The 25,490-nt window shown below is 35.4% G+C and overlaps 1 protein-coding gene and 1 long non-coding RNA gene across 7 annotated transcripts; one reads left to right on the top strand and one right to left on the bottom strand.

The window, feature by feature from the left end:
- Positions 1 to 895: 895 nt before the first annotated feature.
- Positions 896 to 24,834, bottom strand: ZRANB2 (zinc finger RANBP2-type containing 2). Of its 6 annotated transcripts, none has more exons than XM_039217311.1 (11): positions 22,229 to 22,416; positions 16,367 to 16,419; positions 16,163 to 16,271; positions 14,850 to 14,932; positions 9,927 to 10,003; positions 9,511 to 9,645; positions 8,194 to 8,363; positions 6,096 to 6,182; positions 3,998 to 4,156; positions 2,862 to 2,935; positions 896 to 2,318 (listed from the first exon to the last, which is right to left on the bottom strand). In XM_039217311.1, the coding sequence occupies exons 1-10, from the start codon at positions 22,336 to 22,338 to the stop codon at positions 2,902 to 2,904; spliced, it is 1,017 nt and encodes a 338-aa protein (XP_039073242.1). In that variant the 5' UTR covers positions 22,339 to 22,416; the 3' UTR covers positions 896 to 2,318; positions 2,862 to 2,901. The 6 variants fall into 6 exon arrangements, 5 of the variants coding, with proteins under 5 accessions (XP_039073242.1, XP_039073244.1, XP_039073245.1 ...); XM_039217313.1 differs by lacking the exon at positions 22,229 to 22,416 and adding an exon at positions 18,820 to 18,977; XR_005525501.1 differs by having other exon boundaries at positions 2,299 to 2,318; positions 2,862 to 2,931.
- On the top strand, positions 19,250 to 23,429 carry LOC120220249. Its single transcript, XR_005525502.1, has 4 exons — positions 19,250 to 19,315; positions 20,867 to 21,053; positions 22,412 to 22,480; positions 23,375 to 23,429. It is a non-coding gene; the product is annotated as an uncharacterized LOC120220249 (long non-coding RNA).
- Positions 24,835 to 25,490: the final 656 nt, after the last annotated feature.

Raw genomic sequence — 25,490 nt, 5'->3', positions numbered from 1 at the left:
AGATGTGAAACAAAGTCTTATTTAGCCCTTATAATTGCACCTAGAGGTTGTTTAGCATTTTAGAGCTTGCCCTGAACTTAAACACTAGCAGATACTATGCAAATACTGTTTAAATGAAAGGATACTAAAGGAGAACTTAAGGAAATTTAGCAATTAAAACGGACAATTAAATGTTATGAAGCCAGTTTTACAAGTAATTTTAGAAGCACACTACAGAGTGCTATTTTACCACATGAAATAAGTGTGGGATGTTGTGATAGGAAATATTCAATTTGGGTACTCTTCATTAAAAAGTCACAAGAATTTTGAGTATCCAACGCTATAGCTGATCATGGCTTTGCAATGTTTTAAACCAAGAACTTCTCTATAAATAAAGGTGATGTTACACAAAGATAAGTGAATATAAAGAATTTTAAATGCACAATCAAATGTAACAAAACTGTAATTAGCTAAAAAATAAACATTAACTCAGAGCTTAAAAATTCTAATTTATTTCTCACAAATGCCACTTGATGCTTGACTCACAGCTTTATTTACATTTGTCTACAGCATCATTTCCTCATGAAATGAACTAGTACAGCTTAGTTAAAACAAATGAAATCATAATCATCTGAATTGTCTGTAAACTATTAGCTAAATTTATAACCTTGCATTTGCTTAGTACAGCCAAAGTTTCAAATACAGAAAGCACAAGAATAAACCAATGGTAACATGTAGACTCTGGAAGATCATCTGGGCAAATTTAGAAGGTGGACTTTCAAGAAGTCTGAGGCACAATTACAAGAGAGTAAAAGTTCTTGTGCAACCTACAGTAAACGTAGCAAAGAAAATTAAGACATAAAAAAACAAGGGGAAGTTCATTGTAAAAATATTATCAAAATACTTCTACATAAGATATTTTGTTTTCATCTTTAAATCAGCTGAAGAGAAAAATCACTCATTTTAAAGTAAAAAAAAAACAATTTTGTTTGGTCTGTCTACTAGATAACCTTAAAACTTTAAAATCTTTAATTGCAGTAGACAATAATTTAAAATTAAGGAAAAAACAAAGAGTGGGTACTGATCCCCATGACAAAAAGTCCCCAAGCACAATTGTTGATTTCCCTTAATATACTTACCTTGCATTGTCACTGAAGATACTGTCGAGAAACCTTTTTGTTTTTAAACCAAAGGACAAGATGGAGCTCAAGTAACCAGATTTTAATTTGAGAAATAAAAAAACCTCCATAAGTATTTTAAGCCATAAGTGGTTTCAAGTGAATAGGAACAGTGTTTCTGCAAATCACACAGAAATAAGCATTTGTTTGTTACTCAGAAGAAAATTTTATGCAGTATTTGAACATCTCCAGGTAAATAAATGTTCATGTAAATTCACAATTCACAATCTCTCTGCTGGTCTTTCACCCAGAGAAATGTACTTCAATTTGTTCCTCATTAACCACAACTTAACTTTGTCTGTACTACCATATGTAATAACTGGGTTTTTAAAAGAAATCACATGAAGTTTCTTAAAACATTAATAACATCTTGAAACATGTTTTTTTCACCAGTAATATCAATAAGAAGAGGAACTTGTCTGACATTTTTGCTCAAAATTATTGTCAGGAAAGGAGAAATGAGTAACACCCTTTTCCTTCTGCAATTCACAAGATTTTTTCTTCATTAAATGTGGTGGTACAAAGTAAAACTGGATAAAAGAGAGACAAAAATTCTAAGGCACCCTCAGTACAGGGAATTTCAAAATGAAAAAGTTCCATTTGGCTGTTTTCAACTAGTTTTACTTTTTGTGATAGGAATCCTTTTGACATAGATTAACATGAATAGGTTGACTCTTTTTTCCAATTAACATAAACAGATTGTTTCCAATTACTTTACCAGTCTTGCCTCCAAAGTTCAGGCAAGCTTAGGTTATCCTGTCTTCAATCAATAGACAGCTCATATTTGTAAATGAAAAAACAAGAGTTCAAATTAGGAAACAAAATACTTTGTCACAGCTGAAATAGTTTTAATTGAAGTAAATAGATGTAAATAATGAATGATAAATAGATTATCTAGTTTAGGACATTATGGCTTAAAATACTGTTTACCTTTAATTTCACAAATAAACACAGCCGTATTGTTGTGAAAAGCAATGAAAGGCATGCACCTCTACTAGCAGTTTTAGCACTTCTGACCAAGTAAGACACCAACTCCTTAAAAAATATGCTTCATGCACTGTACTGTTTTTTTTTTTAAAGATGTAAATTTTAATACATTATTTCTTTTTTGAACTTGAACGGGAACCAGAATGGGATGATCCAGAAGATGACCTGTGGTGCCTGTAAGACATAATGGAGAAGGCAGATAGTCTAGTAAGCTATAGCTGGTTATCAGCATTCATTCATAAGACTATGAGAATATAAAAAATAAAACCTCATTATGCTGGCAGAAAAAATATTAAAACAGAAGATACAGACTTATACACATAAAATTAACTAGTGTTCAGATGTTGGATGTGAGCCCAGTAATAGCATAAGAATTAAAAATTCTTTATATTTTACAAGTATCTTCTCTTTTCAAGATATAGCCACCTCTCAATTATTTAAGGTAATGAAAGAAAGCCTTGCAAAAATGTGTAAAATTACAGATACTATATAACAAAGGCATATAAACTTGGTAATGGAAATGTGACTAAATCAATCCCTATGATACACTATAGTGTGGTAAGTCTATATGTAAAACAGATACAGCAAGGCTTCTGTGTATAAAAATATATATTCATAAATAATTACGTTTTGGAAATCTAGGTCACACAAGATGATTGTACAATTAGTTATAGGGTTATATTCATGCAGCTAATATGAATAAGTCAATATATCAACCTGGGTAAAGTAGTGGTGTTCCGAGGGGTTGGCCCTGGGCTCAGGGTTGTTTAGTGTTTTCACCAATCACCTGGCTTATGGAATAGAGAACATGTTCATTAAGTTTAGATGACAACCAACTAGGGGGATTATATGTGGCTAAGATAAAAATTTGCAGAGTGGTAAGAAAGCAACAGAATGAGTTTCACTCAAGTACAGAGTAATTTTGTTACAAAGGAACAAATGCACATAAACAACACTAGTTGTGTGTAACCTTAATATCTGAACTTCAAAATGTGAAGAATAATTCTGTACAAGAAAGAATCATGAGGTAATCCTACCACTGAACCCAGCAATAGTCAGACTCTACCTAATCCTTATTTTCGTAAGTTGAAAGGATATGGAAAATTGGCAAAGATTAGAAAAAAATCATTAAAATGCCTATATAATTAGACATTGAGAATATAGACAAAGTTAAAAACTCAGTAATTAATTAGCCTGTTGCAGAAAAGGCAGACAGATGACATCTGCAGTCTACAAATTATAAAAATTTCAACATGGATAGAGTGATCTAGTAAAGGTCTTTCTCTTAAAAAAGGATAAAAAAGATTTGGACTCCAAGATGCAAAATTTATTAGCTACAAGAACAACTTCCTTGTATCTTTATAGAGGGCATAAAACAATAATCTGCTGTGGAAATGCATTTACACATATTTGAGAATAGATTTCCAATGATTTGAAATAGTTAAATTTTTTTTACTAGAGGCCCCAGATTTCTATTTATATTTAATGTAAAATCAAAATCTTAAATACATTTAAAAAATCAACTTCTAAATTACTTCAACATTCAGCCTCTGAATTATAATCTTAAAAGACAGAAATAACCGAGAGTTGGCTATAATAATCCTATGCAAAAATAAAAATTTAAACAATAAAATGATTAGATAGTGAAAGAGTGGTTTGATCTACAACTTTTCTAAGCAACCTATCAAAGCACACAGGAAAAGCAAAGTAATCAATTTTTTGGAGTTCAAAGTTGAAAAGTGTAATTTAAAATTGGACCAAAGGAGAAAATGAAAATCTAATCCTTGACTAGGAAGTTTAATCTATTAAACACACTTAAGAACACCCATTCTTATTTCTACAGAAACCCAAACCTTTCGGGTGACCGTGATCTTGTTCGTCTTTTTTTGCGATCACCAGATGAAGAAGATCTAGAACGACTTCTCTTTCTGTTCCTCTCAGGAGAAGATGATGAACTTGAATAAGATCTTTTTCGTGGGGAAGAAGAGCCCCTGTGGGACCTGGAGCTGGATCTTCATTGATTGAGAAACAAATCAAACATGTCATTAAAAGAAGAAATGAGGCAGACTGTTCAGCTAACAGCTCCAAAAATAAACAAAAAGGATTTATAACTGAAAATTTTATAAGAAGGAATACTTACTGCATACTCAAAAGAAGACTTCTGGTTCAACCACGAAAACAATTCTACTTAAGTACAATTACTTTAATTTTATCTTTTTAACATTCTAAGTGTTTATAGCTTACAATTAAACACCAGCTGAATATATAAAGCAGAATTTTTTTAAACTTAAGACTATCATTTTAAAGTATACATAAATAGCAAAACCAAAAGGTAATTGCATTTGCATGACTTTATGTCTAGAAAACACATCCTCCCATTTGAGAAAAAAATATGTAGGTTATATACAAACTCCCGAGGAAAATAAACATTACAATTCCTTGTGGAATTATGCAACTTACTTAGTTGCTCTAGAAAAGGCAGAGAGAGGGGACAGCAATGAGAAAGAACAATAACTACTAAATTGTCAAATAATCAAAAAAAGTAAAATAAAATGAATAACTTTAAAACTTTGATTTATATTAACAATACTTTTATGAGGGACTATTATTCATGAAGTATGAAGTGTTGACATTCACATGTTTCAGGTAGAAGTAAATGTCCAAATGTTTAAGTGCATATTTTTTTCTTCACTTACATATTTTGTTTGAAGGAATTTAGCTCAAACTTCCCAAAAAATTCACCTTTGGGCTTAAAACAAAATTAGAAAGCCCAAAAGGAGAATTCTTTGGAAAGTTATAAGCAATGAAAAAAATGTTTGGGAAGAATATGAAGGCTGTTTTGTAAATCTTAATTCTAGTACTTCCCAAATGGAGCTAAGACTTAAAGATCTTCACCTATGAAGCACTCAAATAAAAGTACTAACACAATGATAATACACAATAACAATAAATTCATTTGCTTTCCATTTTGTATTGTCTTAATACAAGTTTGCTTATCTTTCATTCTTCCTTTAATGTTAAAGTGCAGTTGCCCTCTAATGCTACAGATTTGGCTCTATTAAGCATTTTTATCAAAAGAACTATCATTAAGCTTCAGGGTGAATTCCACATAAGTGGAATTTTAGTCATTTTCTTATTGTTAGATGCTTTAAACAGTAAGTCAAAACATAAGAAAAAAAAGGCAGCATAGTTTTACTAAGTTTGAAAAAAAAAAGTAGACTAGTGTCTCATTTGCTTCTTCACAAACTGCTTCCCTCTACAGGTTGAACTAAATGCAACCTGAAGTTAACAGTAGTGCTTACCTAAGACCACATCCTACCTGACTAACCAACCATCCTTCCTGATTTAATCTGTAGAATTTAAGAGGAGTGCTTATTCTAAACATAGTATTTGTGTAAAATTTTATAATTTTTATAATATTGTGTGTTATATTACAAAACACAGAAACGTGTATAAAACGTTCCAGAAACTTTAGTGGATATACATGACAAAATAGTTTCTGCAAATATTGAAACAACCGTCCTACAAAACAGAATCTGTTTTGAGGAAGGTTAATTTTCTTCCTTTTAAAAACATAGTAAACTTCTTTGCATATCTGTAATTTATTTTTGAACTATTATTGCAAACATAACTTTACTGTACTAGAGATCTGGTGTTAAGACTCTGCTCTATCTTCCTATTTCATCACATTTTAGCTAGTACAAAAATAACAAACCTTGCATAATGCCAAATAGCAGCCTTAATTCAATCATGGGAATGTCTTGGCACACTGCTGGCAATGGAAACATCTCATGGTGAGAAAATTAAGCTGAGGCAAGTGCATTAGTTTTCTAATGCTAAAATAAAATTGACAAGTAGAAGCAAAATAAGAGGAAAAAAAGCAGCAACGCCTTCTGCAGCCTTTAAATATTTTTTTCTCTCTGCTTTACAGAGAGATGCTACCTCATTCACCTTGATTTCGACCCACGAGATCTCGAACGTTCTCTGGAACTGGAACGAGATCTTGACTGCGAACTGGAAGAACTTCTTGAACGGGACCTGGAACAACATGGAAGGATTTTTTTTTCCAGGACCACTTAAATGAACTTTTGAGACATGAACACTGAAAGAAAAATATATATTAGAGTTCATTTTCATATAAAAAGACAAACAACTATTTGAGATATATTTTCAGAACACAGTATTTTAAGGTAACTAAACATTTTATTGCTTAAATACTTATGCCAAAACTTAAACTAATATTGAAAAAGAAAATCAACGATCATTTCCCAAGTCTGGCTAAATTGCTCTAAAAATCACTCAAAATTGTACAAATAAAACATTAAGCATTACCTCACTTTATAACACTGAATACTTCCTGTTCAGAATTTTTAAAGCAACCTAAGGACTTACAAACCCAGGAATTTTGAATGCTGCTGTTTATAATTTAATTTCTCTGATACATCTCTATCAATTTCCCTTATAAAATTCCTTGTTTCCTGAGTCTCTAGCTAGTATGACACTGTAATTACGATGACATGTGTATGTTTATTTAACTGTTTTTCTATCTACTCAAAGGTTAGAGAATTAAAGAGAAAATATGTTAACAATCCTGTCATTGTTTTAGGTAATTATATTATTGAAAACTTAAAGGGGAGATATAGCCCACTTAAATTTTAAAAGTCACAAATGAAGTAAATTCACTTACTAACCTTATACCTTTAATATACCCCTTAAAATAATACTTCGTAGAAAAAGAGGACTATTAACATTTGCAGTATGGGGCGCCTGGGTGGCTTAGTCGGCTAAGCGTCCGACTTTCGCTTAGGTCATGATCTCGCGGTTCGTGGGTTCGAGCCCCGCATCGGGCTCTGTGCTGACTGCCAGCTCAGAGCCTGGAGCCTGTTTCAGAGTCTGTCACTCCCTCTCTCTCTGACCCTCCCCTGCTCATGCTGTCTCTCTCTCTCTCTCCTAGAAATAAAAAAAAAAAAACAAAAAACAAAACATTTGCAGTTTAAAAGTACCATCTTTATAAGTACTCTTGTAAGCTTTCAGGCTTTATAGTGTTCAAATAAAAAATTATCTAATTTTTCTTTTCTAGACAGTGGATATGCATGCACATGCAAGTGGGGGAGGGTGCAGGATGAAGGGGCAGGGAGATGGGAGAGAGAGAGAGAGAAAAAATAAATCTTAAGCAAGCTCTAAACTAAGTGTAGAACCCTAGGTAGGGCTCGATTCCATGACTGTGGGATCATGACCTGAGCCAAAATCAAGAGTCAGACGCTCAACCAACTAGGCCACCCAGGTGCCCCCTAAATTATCTGTTAAGTGCTCAATTAGCTAATATTTTTAGCCCTAAAAATCATTAATATTCACTGCCCATGGTTTCACCAGATCATGAATAGAAATTCTTCTTGGGAACATTGTTTATATAAGGTACTGCTTTTGCTCACTTAAAATTTTATTTTCACTGTTGACTATACAATCATATACAGCCAAGTAATATTATTAAAATTTTACATTACTAACAAAATAATATTCAAGTACAACACCAACTAAATCCTCTTTTTCCTGGACATCTCAAGATCATGAGCATTAAGCCAATATAACTAATATGGCAGAATCTGCTCCTTTACTCAGAATATCTGTAGTAAATCATTAAAACACTGTATAGCAAGGAATGAATTAGTGTAGAAAACGTCTATACTAACCTTAATATCATTAGTAAAAATATAAATCTTCACTTTATTTACTTAGAAATTTCTAAATGTAAACTACCTAATCATGTAGCACTATATATAATAATTCAAATGAATTTTTAAAATCTATTTTAATAAAAGGCATGGTGATAAAAATGGACCCAGTAAATTTCATATTAAAACTCTGCATTTCTGAAAATATTGGACAATAATTTCATGGCACTAAAAAAAAATTATTTTGTAAAAGCTGACTTGAATGAAATCTCAAATAAAAAGGAAAGCTTATTCAGTCAAGAAAAACAAAATTTATAAATAAAGAAGTTAGATACTGACATTTTGACTGGTGTTACCCTTGACCTGTACCCGTTTACCTGGACCTAGACCTTGAACTTGAGGGGGAGGATGAGCGTGATGAAGATCGTGAATGTGAAGATCGAGACTTTGAGCGACTTCGTCTGTTAGATTTCTTTTTATTACTATCTTCTTCTTCGCTGGCATCAAGATTATATTTTGAGAGATCAGCATCATCTTCATCCTCATCCTAACAAAAATTCAATCAATTATTTAGACATTTGGATATTAATGCTATCTACTAGGAGTGATGAACAGTTCTGTGTATTGGACATATCCATATGGATATGTGATGTCACCAACTTCTCAGCAAATCCTCAATCCTAAAAGTCTGCCTCCTATATTCCTTATCTCAGCTAAACAGATTGACTATTTCAGACATTTCAAAGAAGTACCCCTAGAAGTCATACTTATTTCCTCTTTTTCTATCACAATGTATTAACAACTAAGCTATCAAGAATTTGAATTTTAATCCCTTAAAAGTCCTTGAATCCATCAGGCTCTGTTCTTCTCTTATATATTACAGTATAACCTTTTAGGTGGTCTCCCTAACTCTAGAAATCCATTCTGCCTCCCCTCTCTCTCAATATATTGACAGTCACCACCCTGAACCAGGTCAGATAAACGTACCTCATTTGTTTCTTGTAAGATTTAAAAATTGTTCCACGCTGATTTGTTTTGCTGCATTTGAGGGCCTCTTATGATCAGACACTGAAGTGTACCCTTAATCTGGATCTATACATCAGGCCATAACACTTTACACTTTGGACTCAGAAAATAAATACCACTTAATGGTGGTGGTTGACCCTCTCAACATTCTCCCCCCTCCTCTAACCACACTGGCTTCTGTATTTTTTTAATGTTGGTGGTTTGTTTCCTATTAAAGTGACCTCTATTTATGTTCTCTGCTGAAAGTGTTCTGACCACAGCTCTTGTAGCCAGCAGCTAATATCATTCTATCATTCAAGTCTTAGCTCAAATTCCACCTCCTCAAAAATCCCATCGACTGAAACGAAAATAGCTCTTCTCATGATCTATTATCATGTGTGTCTTATAACATAACTGCTACCTAAATCATCTTGTTCATTTTTTATCTTCATCATTTATGTTTTTCCCTTCTAGAATTTAGGCTTCATTAAAAGAAAGGTGGTTCTAGCTTAGTTATTACTCCATCTCCAGACCTAGAATAGTGCTTGGCAGAGTGGAAGCTCAAAACCTTTGTGAGAACAAATGAATACACAGAATATAATCTTCACTATAAACGAAGATCAAAAGGATTCACGTTGTATCATAGCTCCAATAAGACTAAGAAGAAATAAGACAAGGAAATCATTTACCTCATCTAATTTATATTTAGAAAGATCTTCATCCTCATCCTCTTCTTCTCCCTCAGATTCTTTATCTTCAACTTCCTTTAAAATTGATGCAGGACCAACTGCCTTCCCCCTGTATTTTTTCTTTTTACGTCCAAACTAGAGAAAAAGTTTCATGTTTCTGTCAGCTGAAAAGGTTTTAAAATCACTATTTTTTCCTAAGAAATTACTTTTATATACATCGGTCAACGTGTATTTTTTTAGTTAATTGTAACAATTTTACATTTAAGCCAATTAAGACTTCTTAAAAAAAAATCTGCTTTAAAAAATTCAAAGTGTACTTATAAAAATAAGATACATTTAATATTATTCCTTTGCATTTAAAATATTTTTGAAGTTTTCTAATTTGTGTTCAATCTGCACACTAATGTATAGCTTACCTCATCATATTCACCATCAGATTCTTCTCTTTCTATATACTCAACATTTTCTCTTTCATTAAAACCACCACCATAACCTAAAAGGGGAGGAGCATAAACTGTTATCCTTTGACAATTCATTAAAATAACAAAAATATGCCTAACAACATCACCTCCAAGCAACAGAGAAAAAGAAAAATGTCGTCAATGGCATTTACCTAGCTATCTAATAAATTACTAGCTTAGAAAAAGCATATAAAAAAAAAATCACTACAGAGAACAGTGTCAAAGTTAGATACCTTAGCTGAGAAAGCCCTGTTGCTATACTTCTAGCTCTTCTCAACTTCAAAATGTCCTGTTTTACTTAGCTTATGCATGGAATACACAGGTGGAAAACACCTATTCATATCATTGCTATAACCAAATTCTGAAATGACTTTCTTCTGTAGTTCATTATAATTCTTCCAGGAAGAGTGTGCTAAGAACTAAGACTCAAAATTTCACAGGTTACTAGTTGCACATAGTCTGAAATCTTTTGATGTATTGAACTTTTGCTGGGCTAAAACGTAGCTAGGGCTTGGAATATTCCTAACTATACAAATACAATGACATAATAAAAGACATCCAAATTGGTTTTAATACAATTGGTTATTTTTTTAATTTTTAATGTTTGTTTATTTTTGAGAGAGACAGAGCCAAGAGTGGGGGAAGGGCAGAGAGAGGAGGAGACCCAGAATCCGAAGCAGGCTCCAGGCTCTGAGCTGTCAGCACAGAGCCTGATGCGGGGCTCGAACTCACGAACAATGAGATCATGACCTGAGCTGAAGTTGGATGCTTAATGAAGTCATATGCTTAGCCAACTGAGCCACCCAGGCACACCCCACTTTTTAAAAATACAATTGTTTTTAATATATTGTTAAGAGTCACTCGGGATCTCTGAATTAACCAGTAAATTTTTAAACTGAAAATAATTCTATTAAAAAATAATCAAGTTCAGGAAACCACTATTCTTCGATATCACAACCAATATCTATAATTAGGATTGAATTTTTCCACATAAGCTTAAGAGAAGGTGGAGTTGGGGGAGGGGGGGATGGGCATGGAGGAGGGCACTTTGGGGATGAGCACTGAGTGTTATGTAGAAACTAATTTGACAATAAACTATTTGTAAAANGGGATGGGCATGGAGGAGGGCACTTTGGGGATGAGCACTGAGTGTTATGTAGAAACTAATTTGACAATAAACTATTTGTAAAAAAAAAAAAAATTAAAAAAAAGAAAAAAAAAAAAGAGAAGGTGGAGTTAGTTTTAGAGAAAGTGAAATTTTGAAATCTCCCACTGAAAAAATAATAGAGGTATGTAGGCAAAAGCCAACATAATCTATCTCCCATATTGCACAGCAGTACCAGCACATAAAGGCAGTGATTGAGATTTTGCTAAATGCTAATATAAATTCATAAAAAAGTTTTTTCAAAAGAATTCAGGATATGTGACTTTAAATTTACCAATCACGGGCATTTAAAAAATGATCACTTACCCTGTCATCTTTGTACAACTGTCATGAATAGTAGAAAGTATATTACCTGTCCCCATAAAATAATGTAGTAAGTATAACTTTAAAAAAAGAAAAAAAAATCTCATTAATCTTGTTTTTACTATACTTTATACCATTGAAAACTGCAATATGTTGGTTATTTATCCCTCAAATAATTGCATATGATCCCTTGTCTCCTCTTTCTACCTTGTTTAAGGGCCCATATGGATTTTAATTGTAATATACAAGAACTTCCTTTTGTTTCTGTACAGACGACATACAAATGAGAAGTGTAGTAAATACCAGTAACAACTTTCTTTAGTAAAATCTTAGCTCTAGTTTTTCAGAAATCAAATATAAAAAACCAAAACCACGTACAAATGGGTATACACTGAACCTCAAGAAAACAGCTTACACATTTAATGCTAATTATAGATTACAAGCTCAGTTGAAAATCATAATTTTTACGTCTAGATACGTTTACTATTACATCAATATGTCCTGAGATTAAGGTATGAATACTCTGGTAAACAACACATTTTAAGAGACAACTAACAATAAAGATCTAAGCATCAAAATACTTAAAAGTAGGAGAAAAGCTAAAAAAAATAAAATAAAAAATCCACAGGGTCTAGATGGACAATTCACATAGGAAAAAATAAAAAGCAAAGTGAACAAATACAATGAAATACCATGATTGTCCTTAGGCCAGTAGTACAGAAAAATGTCTGACAAAATAGACTGTATGTGGAAACACGTAAAGATTAAAACAATCCTATTTAAAATTCAATAGACTTTTAAGAGTTCTTTGTTCACATTTAGTAATCTACACTTGAAAAATGATATGGCAAATAAATCATGGCAAGACTTAGATGTTAATTGTTACACATAATTTTGCATAGGTATGTAAGTACAATCACTTTAAAATAAATATCATAGCTAAAAAAGGTAAAATTAAAATAAAAAAAAAAGGTGGGGGGGTGCCTGTGTGGCTCAGTCAGTTAAGTGTCCGACTTCAGCTCAGGTCATGATCTCTCGGTTCGTGGATTCTAACCCCACGTCAGGCTCTGTGCTGACAGGTGGCTCAGAGTCTGGAGACTGTCTTTGGATTCTGTATCATCTTCTCTCTCTGACCCTCCCCTGCTCAAGCTCTGTCTCTCTCAAAAATAAATAAAACATTAAGGAAATTTTTAAAATGAGTATCATAGCAAATATAAAGCTATTCTCATCTCATATGGGCTACAGGAAAAAAAAAAAAACTAGTAGCAAGAAGAACACTGCTAAAATATAACTATTCAAAAAACAGGAGAACAGGGGACTGTGGGTGGCTCAGTTGGTTGAATGTTTCTGATTTTGGGTCAGGTCAGATCTCACAGTTCGGTTCACAGGTTTGAGCCCCTCATCGAGCTCCATGCTGTGACTCTCTCTTAGGGTTCTCTCTTTCCCCTCTCTCTCTGCTCCTCCCCTACTTGTGCACACAGAATGGCTAAATTAGTTCTACAATTATTTAATGGAATAATGCAAAGTCAGCAATCTTTCAGTAGTGCATCAAATTTTCTTTTATTCAGACTATCCCATGAACCTATCCCCAGAACCTTGGACTTCCTTATTAAAAATAGTAGAGAGACCCTGGAGAGCAATGCAGGAGGCTATTTCACAACTTCAACTGCGAACAGCAAAGACAACTAGTTATATAGCCAGGGAAATGGGAGAGGCTCAAGACAACAGAATCACAGAAAAAAAAGAATGAGTAAAGAATAAGTGAGAAGGCATCAAACTTTGAAGACTTTAGTTGTTACACTACTGCTCTTGCAACAGTGCAACAGAGTCGTCACAAAATAAGGTCAGAGAATATGAAGAGATAAAAGGCTTTTTGAAAATACAATTTAAAAACTGCTAAAGATTTTGGACTTTATCCTAAAAACAGAAGTTTTCTTTATTTTTATTTTAGAGAGTGAGGAAGCAAGCAGGAGAGAGGATCAGAGGGAGAGAGAGAGAGAATCTTAAGAAGGGCTCACACTCAGCACAGAGCCTGAGATGGGGCTAGATCCCAGGACCCCGGGATCATTACCTAAGCCGAAATAAAGAGTCAGATGCTCAACTGACTAAGCCTCCCAGGCACCCGAAAACTGTTTTAAACAAATGGAGCTTTTAGGTTGGAAAATGAAATTAAGTATCTCTGGCTGCAACTGGGTAGAAGGGGAATATGTACAGATAGCAACTAAGTAGCTATTTTTCCAAGACAGGATACAGTGGTATCCTAATCTAGTGTAGTCATGGAAAAGAATTTTGAGAGTATAGGAGAGATGAGATAAGGAGTTATGAAGAAGGACATTTAGGTGTCTGTCTTATGCACATGGTGGGTGGTACTAATCATGAGAAAGAGATCACCAGAAGAGAGCCAGGTCCTGGGGGTAAATCATGAGTTCAGTTTGGATAGAAGTTTGACGTTTACTTGGTTATGTTGAATAGACAGCTGGATATATGGGTCAAAGAAGTCTCAGCTGAAGGCACACATTTGGTATCATGGTGTGCTGAAGTTAGAAAAAAAATGCCCGCCCAGAAAATAAAGAGGAAAGAAAGCAAACTTAGGAATTGGGCCTTGAAGAAACCTAACATTCTGTGGTGAGGTAGAAAGGAGATGGCTCTAAAAAGGAGACAAAATAAACTATCAGAGAGAAAAAAGACAAAAAAACATAAAATATATACCTTAGAGATGAACGAAGGAAAAAAAGGAGAACTGTTATTAGAAAGCCTCAATCTACACAATCAGTACAAAGACTCAGAATGAGAAGTGTAGGGTAGGATTTGAGGATTGAAAAAGGAAATGTATCTAGAACATTAGGTTTTAATGTTCTCACATATGAAAATATCACAAAAAATTAAAATTAAAAAAAAAAGAATGAGGGAAATAAAACAATTTCTGTTGTAGTCTAGAAGGGCCAGGTCCAGATGATTCTTAAAGAACTAGTGAGTCTCCCCTCTGCCATTCCTAATGTCACTATTTGTTAATATAGAGATCTTTAATTCTTTATTTTGTAAACTGTAATACTGTTAAACAGAAGATGACTTTGTGTATAAGAAAAAAGCATCAAGGTAAAAAACTCAAGGGCAGAACAGACAGAATCTCCAATTACTATACTCTTATAAGAAAGAGACAGAATTGTTAATTCAAACTTTTAGTTCTTTTAAGATCACTTGGGGCACATGGGTAGCTCAGTGTGTTACACGTCTGACTATTGATTCGGCACAGATCATGATCTCCTGGTTAATGAGACTGAGCATTGGACTGGGCTCTGCGCTGGCAGCATGGAGCTTGCTTGGGATTCTTTCTCTTTTTCTCTCTCAAAATAAATAAATAAACATTAAAAATATTAAACTCATTTAATTAGAATGTGATTGAATTTTACCTGTTCTTTCTTCTAACTTAGCATACTTTGGAGTATTACACATGTTACACTCTGATCTTCTGGCCCAATTCACGTTACTGCACCTTTAGAAGGGAAAAACAGCAAATTAGTAGACTATAACACAAGAAAAAGTAAATTTCTAGACACTCTAGAACGTTAAAATAAAAACTAGGATGAAATCACTACCATAAACAAGTATTTATTAAGGATAATGCAAATACAGAAAATGTACCAGGGCACATTTTCAGAAGAGAAAATATGGATTCCAACAAAAGACTGAACTATTTAAGCAGAAGCAACAGCTAAGGAGTATGAAATGTCTGTCATTTTTTTTGAAAAATAGGAGACAAATTATATCTGCAATGATTTTGATGCCCTGGAGGGAAAAATCATTTTAAAGGCTTTACTAATTTCTTGGTCTCCAAATTTACCTCGAAGAACAGTAAAGTTATACCTTCCAAATAATGTTTAAAAGTTTTTTCTTAAAGAATCAGTTCAAGTACTAAATTTCACAGCATACCAAATCCAGTGACCTAATCTATTGACAAAAAACTCTCCAGTACAATTTTAATCTGTATTGGATAAGAAATTTATGTAAGACCCTCTTCTGATTAAGTCCCTTTTCATATATATTTGATTCATCTGCACAACAGGAAAGATGAAAGTTGAAAAAATCTATACAGAACTTGAAGTCAAAAATATTAAGAATGCCTAATTACAGATATTTATGACACAACTTATGATTCTAAAATTACTCTGTAAACAGTCAAAATGAATTTTGAGTGTATTTCACATTACTGACAGAAGCTGAACATTTTGAGATTTTTTAAATAATAATAATTTTTTTAATAATAGAAAGAAGTAATAGAAAGAAGTGGTTTTAAATAGTCTCCTCCTTTTCATGAAACGCAAGGTTAACTTAAGCATTCATTTACTGGTATACATAATCCATCATGGTGAAAACTAATATCACCATTAAAAATACAGAGTTTTTTTTCGCTCTGTGCTGACTGCCAGCTCAGAGCCTGGAGCCTATTTCCGAGTCTGTGTCTCCCTCTCTCTCTGGTCCTCCCCTCTTCACGCTGTCCCTCTCTCCTAGAAATAAATAAAAATATAAAAAAATATATTTAAAAAAATACAGAGTTTTTAAAAGTTATTTATACTTTTGTATTAGATACAGACTAAATAGTACACAGATCTTTGACTTAGAAGGTCTCCTTGGTTTGTCAATGTGAATTAGAACTGGAAATATTAACGAGTAGTGGCTAGAAATATTATTATGGAAGAAAAAATACATAATTCAAAACACATACGTTTTGCACTGCCAGTCATTAGCACTAAAAAGGCCTCGGCTCTTTTCTGCAAGTGTCTTTCCTATTTCAGTACCCCCAGCTTTCATCATCTTAGCCTCAGTTGTTTTCTCTGAAAATAGCAAAATAATACATTATTAATCTGGGGAAATTTAAAAAATGATCTATAGATCACTAGCCTTAGAAGAAGCTTCCTTAAATACTTACCCCGACCACATCTATTACAGCTGGTTCTTCTAGCAAAGTTTACATTTCCACATCTGAAAATAAAACAAAAAATATTTAGAAAGATATTACTTATAACTGTAGAATTTTAAAAATTCTATATGCACAACTTTTTAATGTGTCTTTACTATACACCTACATCCAGAAATTCTAACACTCTCTCAGTCATGTTAATGTTAACTATGAAATAAAAATCATCACAATTTAGGTGGAAAAAATAGGAGATAAATATAAAATTTAAAGTCAGAAGTCCAAGATAAGAAACTCCAATCTTTCACTATCCAGTTATGTGATCCTAGGAAGTCACTTAAGGTTTCTGTGCTTCAGTGTTCTATTAGCACCTATCATTGATAATAACAAAATCCCCTTGGCAAAGCTGAAGTGATATCCACTTCAACAATTACTGAGGAGGCACCAGAGAGTTAGAAACAAAAACAAAACAAACAAAAAACATACAAAAATGTGTTGAGTATTAGAAGAAATACATAATCCTAAGGATCGACCAATGGGGAGAATACAGATAAATCAAAGATAGCTTCACAGGTCTTGATAAAATGCTAGAAGATAGAATGGTAAGGAAAGAAGGTAGGTTATACTGACTTAAAAATATACATAGGTTCAATAACTATAAGGAAATGGGAGTTTTGTGGGGGCATTTACCAAATCTCTGAAACCTACTTAAAAAAAATAACCACCACAACCAATAAACTCAACATATGGAGGAACAAGGTATCACTTTTATGTTTATATTCAGCAAATTTAATTAAACAAAAAGATTATCAAGTTCATTTACCAGTTCTTAATACTGCATCAGCATTATCAGTACAAGCGTGTTAAATGCCAAGTGATATGCAAAGCTTAAATTTTTAAAAACTGATTACTTTTCTTTGAAAACATATATACTGAATACACATATTGTAGAAATAAATATTCTATTCATATTTGTAACTGAGTTGAATGCACTTAGAGATCTATTTCAAATATTTGTGCATGCTGTCATTAATGACACCATCAAAGACAAATCATTCTACAGGTAATCAGTAACATAAATATCAGAAGTTGTGCTATACCTTTGGAATGGCTTCAAGAGTATTTATCACCCACAGCAATGCTATTCATAGCATACGAATTTGTTCTATTCAATACTGTCAGATACACCTTATCTTTCAGATCATCCTAATCTTTATGCAATTAGACGATCAACTTATTATGAAATAAACACAACAGTATTTCATTTAACTACTTACATTTAAACTACTTACAAGGTGTATGGAAGTCAAATACTGAGGCAATATGGACTTAATCTCCTTTATGGACATTAGATGATCTAATTCTTTTAAACTAAAACCGATAGCTATCAATTACGAGTATTTGCTATATTTCATTGCTCGACACATTATGCCATCCTGTATTCACTGAAAGGGACCTAATTCTATACCATTTTTTTTAGTACAGTTAAATAGCCTTCTTAAAGTTACATTGTCTGTAAGCAACATAACTGGAATTAAAAATCCACATTTGTTGGCTTCAAAGTTTCTCTTTGAATTTTTATCTTTGGCTAGCCTGAGGACAAGAATTCTGAGACTTTGATTTGAACATGAGTTGTGCATTCAATTATTTGGGCAACTACTTTCCACAGATTTCCAAACAGGTACATCTATTTGAGCACCCTCCGAAAGAATCTAGCAATGTAATAGAGCACACAGAGTTCAGCAGCAACGTCAAAAGGCTGAGCCACTAAACACGTGCTTCTCTGCGGCAGGCATCTCCAGGCAGGCAAAAACACAGGCCTCCTTCCTTTGGGCTCTAAGGAGGCGGAGGATTCAATTCTCGAGAGGAAATTAAAGCTCAATAAAGAGAAGAAAGTTCAGAATCTCCTGAATCCAAGAAGGGTGGTCTTTAGGGGGAAAGTATAAGTAGTACGGGAGAAAGCGAGAATCAAAAAACCAAAAAAAACAAACAAACAAAAAAAAAAACCCCAACCCCCAAGGTGAATTATGAAAAGCCAAAAACGAGTTCGAGGAAGCAGCTTCCCGCGAACAAGAGTAAAGTTCTGCAGGAAACAGTCACGTGGGGCAGATCCACCAGCAAGCTGTCCTCGACTCCGGAGATTGCCTTATCGCTGAAACCTGGCCGAGGCGGGGGGGGGAGGGCTGGGGTGGTGGTGTGGAGGCAAAAGGTAGGCCATCTCGCTCCCGAAAAAGAGGGGCTGTCTTGGTGAGTTAACGTTGAGGAAACGTGGAAACATTCTCAAAACAAAGGCTCCCGAAATACTTCAGCGAGAAGAGGCTGAAGCCTCCTTCCCGCCTGGGAGCCGGTGGGCGTCTCAACCCGGCCTGACGTTCTGAAGCCAAAAAAACCGAAAACGCCGAAGCCACCTGAGAAAGCCTCCACCGATAAACCCTACCCTAACTCGGGACGCTTCATGAACTTACTTTTTGTCAGGGCAAATCCAGTCGCCGTCACTGACTCGGAAATTCTTGGTCGACATCTTGGACGCCGCCACCACAGCCACTCGCAGCTACGTCTTCGCAGGAGGAAGCGGGCCGGGGACTTTCGGCACTCCGGGGCTGTCCCCACGACGCCTGACTCTGACGCACCACTGCACCAGGTTTAATAACGAGGACACTCGGCCGGGATTGAGTTTGAACGTTACTGTATTGAGTAAAATGCCTGTGCGATTGTTTCCTGGCCGAAAGAATTACGGTGCAAATGTATTCTCTGGAGCTAAACTAACAGGCGCCGCAGGGACAGCCCAAGCAGGAGGCCTTCGTGGCACTGGAAGCCTCGGAGAGCCCCCTACAGGCAGGAGGACCCGAGAGGAAAATACTTCCGCTCAGGTGGGCGGAGCTAGGGAGCGAGGCGGAAGTGGCTGTAATCAGGCTTGAGTTTGGAATGGCCGGTAGCTTTAGGCTATATTTAAGGGGTGAGGTATGGTGGCCTAGTGAAGTATTTGTATAAGTTATTTTAATAAGTGATTGAGAACTCTGTTCTTTACGCACATGGTATACGGGTGTGATTTAGAAACGTACTCGTTTTGGTACGTATGGAGGTGTAACAAATAGGCAATGTACACATGGGAACCGACCAGTAATTTCAGAACTAGGATATTGCCAATATTTTAAAAATTACCTGTGTCTTTTATCCCTTGCTTTCCTCCAGCGGTAACATTCGCCTGTGTTTGATGTTTATTCTTTTGTTTTTTAAACATTTAGTTTATGTATGTTTAACTTACAAACTTCACAAGAATAGTTGGTTGTTATGTGATTTGTAGCTTCTCCCTCCACACCCCTCCCACACTCAACAGTATACTTACAAATTCGTTTTAGCTTGTTCATATATCTGCATGTAGCTGTAATTCCCTAATTTTACTCTTATATACTGGTCATATTTCTTTATGTGACAGTTTATCCCTTTTATTTACCAGGCTTGTCATTACAAATAACGCCGGTATAAACATTCTTATGCACAGATTCAGTTACCAGAATGCAAACATTTTTCCAGAGTACAATATATACCTAGAGAGAACGTTTTTCAACTGCTTTCTAGTTATGATAACTGGTTTAAAGTCTTTGATAATTGTAACATCTTAGTCATCTAGGGTTTGGCATCTGGTAATTTTATTTTTCCTTGAGAACTGGTTGTATTTTCCCACTTCTTTTTATATTGATTGTTATGTTGCATAGACTCTGGGTCCTATTAAAAGCCTTTGGGGAAAGTTGATCGTTTTTGTTTTGTTTTAGGAGACAGTCCAGTTTGATTCAGATCCACAAGTTCTGTCTCACCTTCTGTGGGTGCTGTTCCCTAGCAGTTCAGTTTTCAAAGACTTTGTTATTCTGCTTTGAGTCTTTCCTATACATACAACACTCAGGGATTATTTTAGAACTTGAGCAGTACAGTAGTCCCCCTTATCTGCAGTTTTGCCTGGTTTCAGTTACCTGTGATCAACTATGAGAAGCAGAAGATCCCCCTTCTGAGTTATCCTCATAAGGTCAATAGATTTACACTGTGTTACAAATGCCTATCATTCACTTCATCTCGTCCTGTAAGCATTTTACCATCTCACATCATCACAGTACAAAAATATATTTTGAGAGTGAGGGAGAGACCACATTAACAACAGTATTGTTGTTACAGTATATTGTGGTCTATTTCATTATTAGGTCTTTTTGCCTAATTTCTAAATTAAGCTATAAATTATAGGAATGCGTGTATAGGAAAAAACAGTATATATTGGGTTTTATTTGTGGTCTCAGGCACCCACTGGGGGTCTTGGTCATATCTCCTATAGATAAGGGGAGACTACGTAGTTTAAATTGCAGTTAAGGTCACATACCTTTTGCTATACAGCTTGTATCTTTCCTAAAGATGCTTAGTTCAGGTGTGAGAAGAGAATTTATGTGTGCTTATGCATAGAGTTAGGGGGATTCTCCTTCTAGATCCTCCCTTTTTGATATTTCACTCATGCTGTCTGTTTTGCAGGGTCCCCTTTTCTTGGCCCTTTGGCCAGAAATAGGAGGTTTTTCTCGGGAATTGTAGCTGCCTTCCATAACTGCAGCAGTTGACTAGAGCCCACACTGGGACAAAAGTGTGAGAGAAAAAAATGTGGATTCCCTCTGAACTCTTCAGATCACAGAGGTCTCCTTTCCCAGCTCCCTTGTTTAGAAAGGTAAGTATTCTCTTGGTCCAAGCCTAGGCCTCAACTCTCGGGTCAAAGCCCAGAGGGAGAAAAGGAGGGGGAAAAAAGCCAGGTATTCTCCCACAGGAGCTCCTTTTCTCCATTCATCTGTTTCAACATATAAGATTTCTCTTAATTTTTAATGCCTGTGCTGCCATTAGATTTACTAGATGTCAGGCCTCAGGTCAAAGCTTTGAGAGAAAATAGGAAAAATAAACAGGGCATTTCCCCAACTTTTGATTCTCACCAATCTGCCTTTTTACATTTACTTTTCAGAGTCCTCAAGTAGTTGTTTATGTATTTTGTCCTGAGCTTTTAGTTGTAATCAGTAGGAAAGAGTAGGGCAATCATCTTGATGGGCAGTGCAAGTCCAGGGAATGCAAATTACTACTACATATCCATCAGAGTGATTAGAATGAAAATTTCAGAGAATTCCAAGTATTGGACAGGGTGTAGTACAACAAATTCGTATATATAGTGGCAATGTCAATTGATGTATCTCCTTTGGAGAACATTTGTCAGAGTCTATTAAATGTGAACATTATGCATACCTTATGACACTGAAAATCCACTCCTGAGTATACTCCCAACAGAAATGCACATATGTTCACCAAAGATGTGTATAATCTTGTTCATAGCTACACATTCATAATAGCTTCAAACTAGAAATTCCCAATTATTTATGATAGCCTGGATAAATAGTCATTCATACACTGGAATACCATATATAGTAATGAAAAAAATTGCAACCACATTAAACAGTGTGGCTGTCACTCAAAAGTGTAATATTGAATTGAAAAAGTCAGACACAGGATGCCTGGGTGGGTCAGTTGGTTAAAGCATCTGACTCTTGATTTTGGCTCAGGTCATGATCCCACAGTTCATGAGATCGAGCCTCACATTGGGCTCTGCATTGACAGCATGGGGCCTGCTTGGGATTCTCTTTCTCTCCCTCTCTTTCTCTGCTCCTTCTCAGCTTACATGCGCTCGCGCTCTCTCTCTCTCTCTCTCTCAAAATAAATAAATAAATAAACTTAAAAAAAAAAAAAGCCAGACACAAACTAGTACATTACATTCACATGAAGTTCAAAAGCAAGCATAACTAATCTAGGATAATGATTATCTTAGGTCACACGGAGGAAAATAGCAACCGAAAGGGGACATACCGGCCTTTTGGGATCCTGGTAATAGTCTTTGTCATGATTTGAGTTCTGGTTACATAGGTAGTCTTCCTTTTATAAAATTTCATTAAGCTGCACACTTCTGATTTGGGCATTTCTTAAAAGAAAAAGTTTTTAAAATATCTATATTTATCCATCTCACCATATCCCACCTATCCCCTCACTCAGAAGATGCTTGCTAACTATTATACCAACTTCAGGGACAAAGGGAGTGATCACAGACCCGCTTGTGACACGGTAAGTATCACTAGTGAGTACCTTCTGGCCCTAATGGTGACTGAGTTTTCTTATAGTTGCGATACTGAGTCTGCCATAACTCCTATTAAGGCATATTACATGGCTATTAAGAAAAGATCTATTCTTGGTTCTAGAATTAACTGAGAGTTTAAGGTGGCAATGATCCAGTTTCTGAGGTTTACATTTGTAGATTCAAGGAGAGTTTTCTTAAAGTACAGATAAATCAAGCACATTTTGTTTTTGCATGTTCAGTCACATTCAAAGAAAGAAAAAAGAAAGAAAGAACAAAAGAAAGAAAGACCCCCTACTTAAAAACAATGAAAAATAACTTTTTATAAAGTTCCAAATCATAAATTCACTGCAAGAGTCATCACTGAGGTATACTAAAGTAACTCTTTTTTAGTTGACCAGAATTTTTTTCTTATTATGGTGCATAAATCCTTGTATTATAAAATATGTGGAATTACGACTTAACAAGCAACCATAAAAATGTTTGCACTTGAAATAAATAGTTCTTAAACAAAAGAACAAGGAATTTAAATAAATAAGGTGGTCAGTGAATTTAACACTCATACCTAAGAAACTCCCTAGTTTTAATTTAGGAACTTGTGGAAAGTAAAATTCACTTCTTAGGTCATGAGGACAGCAGTGACCTTAGGCAATGTTGTGGAGTCTGAACTTGTAGCGGGGGTTAGTGCAATATGTGCAGATATTCCAGGATGGTGGGAGAGGGTGGCGATAACCTCCAGAAAGGTGCTCAGGATCTGGACGTGGAGTATAAAATACCATCATTTGGAAGTGAGGTTGGAAGGATTAGCATGAAATTAAGTAGATTATGCATCTGAAAATAGAATTCATTCACTCTAACATCTCATTTGTATTTGTGCTATTAAGGTGAAGAAAAATCTCCTAAATCCAGTCTGTGTTCCTGAGTGAATTCTTTTAACAGGTAAAAATAGCTACCATTTATTAATCACTATATATTCAGTACTGTGCTAAGAGCTTTACATCCATTATCACATTTAGAATCCTACCAATCTTTAGGAAGGATATTCTTAGCTTTGTTTACAGATAAGAAATCAAGGTTTAGAAAGTTAGGTACCTGTGAAAGGCTATGAAATGTAACATACGGTGACTCTCAAATCAGATTGCTGGGTTTCCAGTCCCAGCAATACTGCCTGTCAACTATGTGACCTCAGACAAATCACTTAATCTGTATTTTGTTTCTTCATGGAGGAAATAAAGATGATGATGATGATAGTACCTGAATTTTAGAAGTGCTAAAAGGTTTAAGTGAGATAACTCACTTAAGGTACTTGATAAACAAGTCAATAAATAATGGTTATTATTAAATTAGAGGCTCACAGTAATGGATGCTAGAGCTAGTGAAAAATATCCAATTAATGTACCAAAAATCAATCAACTATAGTTAGTAAAAATTTTCTGAAAGAATCATATGTCAGCAGAAAAATGGCTTACAGTAAGTCTAAGATAACAGTGAATAAAATATAAGAATATATCTGGTAATGACCAGAAGAGTAGGCTATTTGAGTTCAAGGATTGCAACTAATTTTCAAAGAGAAATAGTTCTAGAATAGAAAAGGAATTTTGACTATCCCAACTTGAAAGAAAACTTCCATGAGACTACCCATTCTCTTTCTTCTAATTATATACTCACCAAACAACCTCTGACTGATCATTTTGTCTCCTGAGTACATTTAAACCACCACAGAAACTACCCGGAATGAATTCTTCACACCTATTATTCTTTTAGATTTAACTGTTTTTATAGATTGATAAATTGACATTTTGAGGTACATATCATTTTTGTATGGGTCCTCTTAACATGTTGATTCCCAAGAGGTTCATTAGCACTGGTGGAAATGATAAAGTTGAGTCCCTGAACCTACAAAGTTAAGAAATTGGCTTTGGATATTGTACTACAGCTCTTTATGCTTACAAGTAACCAAAACCACAGTCAGATGTCTTAAACAGGAAGAAGGGCAGGGGATTAATATCATAAAGAGAAGGTGTCTGATGGAATAGCAGGGCAAGAGTGCAAAGCAGATTCATGAGCCTGAAAGCAGCACGCTAGCACTCTTTGGGCAGTCTCTTGTCACTGCCTCTCCATTTACACATCATTCTTTCTTTCTACCAACTTTCCCTGATCCTTCATTCATAGGACAGACAGAAGTAGTACGTACTGAGTTTAGATCTTAGCAAGTGGGACTCTCAAAGAACCCTGTACCCCTGGGAGGCCTACCTTTTGGAGAACCTTCTTAAAATGTTCTAGGTCACCTCTGGTGCCCTGGGGCTGGAACCTACTCCTGTGTGGATCTTGGCAATGGAATCCCTGAAATGTTCTACTGTTACTGGTGGTGGGGTCTGGCCTAGTTGGCAGGCCCTTCTGGGTAGGATGCTCTAAATCTGGACCTGGACCTTATTGGCCGCAGTCCCTGTTTCTTCCTTGCAGAGTCCTCTCAACAGTGACCCCCGCACAGGGTCTACCAGGTGCCAAGGATGAGGACTAACACCAGTGGGTGTGGTCTCTGGTTGCGTGGCCCTTGCCCGTTGCTGGTGAGCCAAAGCTCCCACTGGCCAGGGCAGTATTTCTTTCATGGAACTGCACCAAATTCTAGCTGCCAGAACAGGGCTGATTCACTGATTTGGGGATGATTTTCAGTAACATCAGACAGAGGACAAGTTTAGGATCTTGGCCACCCACTGTCCTCTTTGCCAGTGTGAGCTGGTGCATGGGCACTTACCTGTCCATGTTCAGATCCAGGAGCCTCCTGCTGAGGAGCAACTGAGAGGTATGGGTAGCCCACCTGTCTTTTATGCTGGGTCCTCCCTGCCACCCCATTGTTGGTGCCCAGGGCAGTCACCCAGCCCTTTTGCAAGCTAGGTGCTATATGTCAGATAATCCTAGTCATGGCCATTCTTGTCTCCTCTCAGAGCTTTCTAGACGGTAGTATTGCAAAACCAATGGCCCCTTCCTATCAAAGCCATT

Source organism: Hyaena hyaena, unplaced genomic scaffold (genome assembly GCF_003009895.1).
Source record: "Hyaena hyaena isolate Hyena2069 unplaced genomic scaffold, ASM300989v1 scaffold_680, whole genome shotgun sequence".
Classification (NCBI taxonomy): Eukaryota; Metazoa; Chordata; class Mammalia; order Carnivora; family Hyaenidae; genus Hyaena; species Hyaena hyaena.
This window is presented reverse-complemented; position numbering and strand designations above follow the sequence as displayed.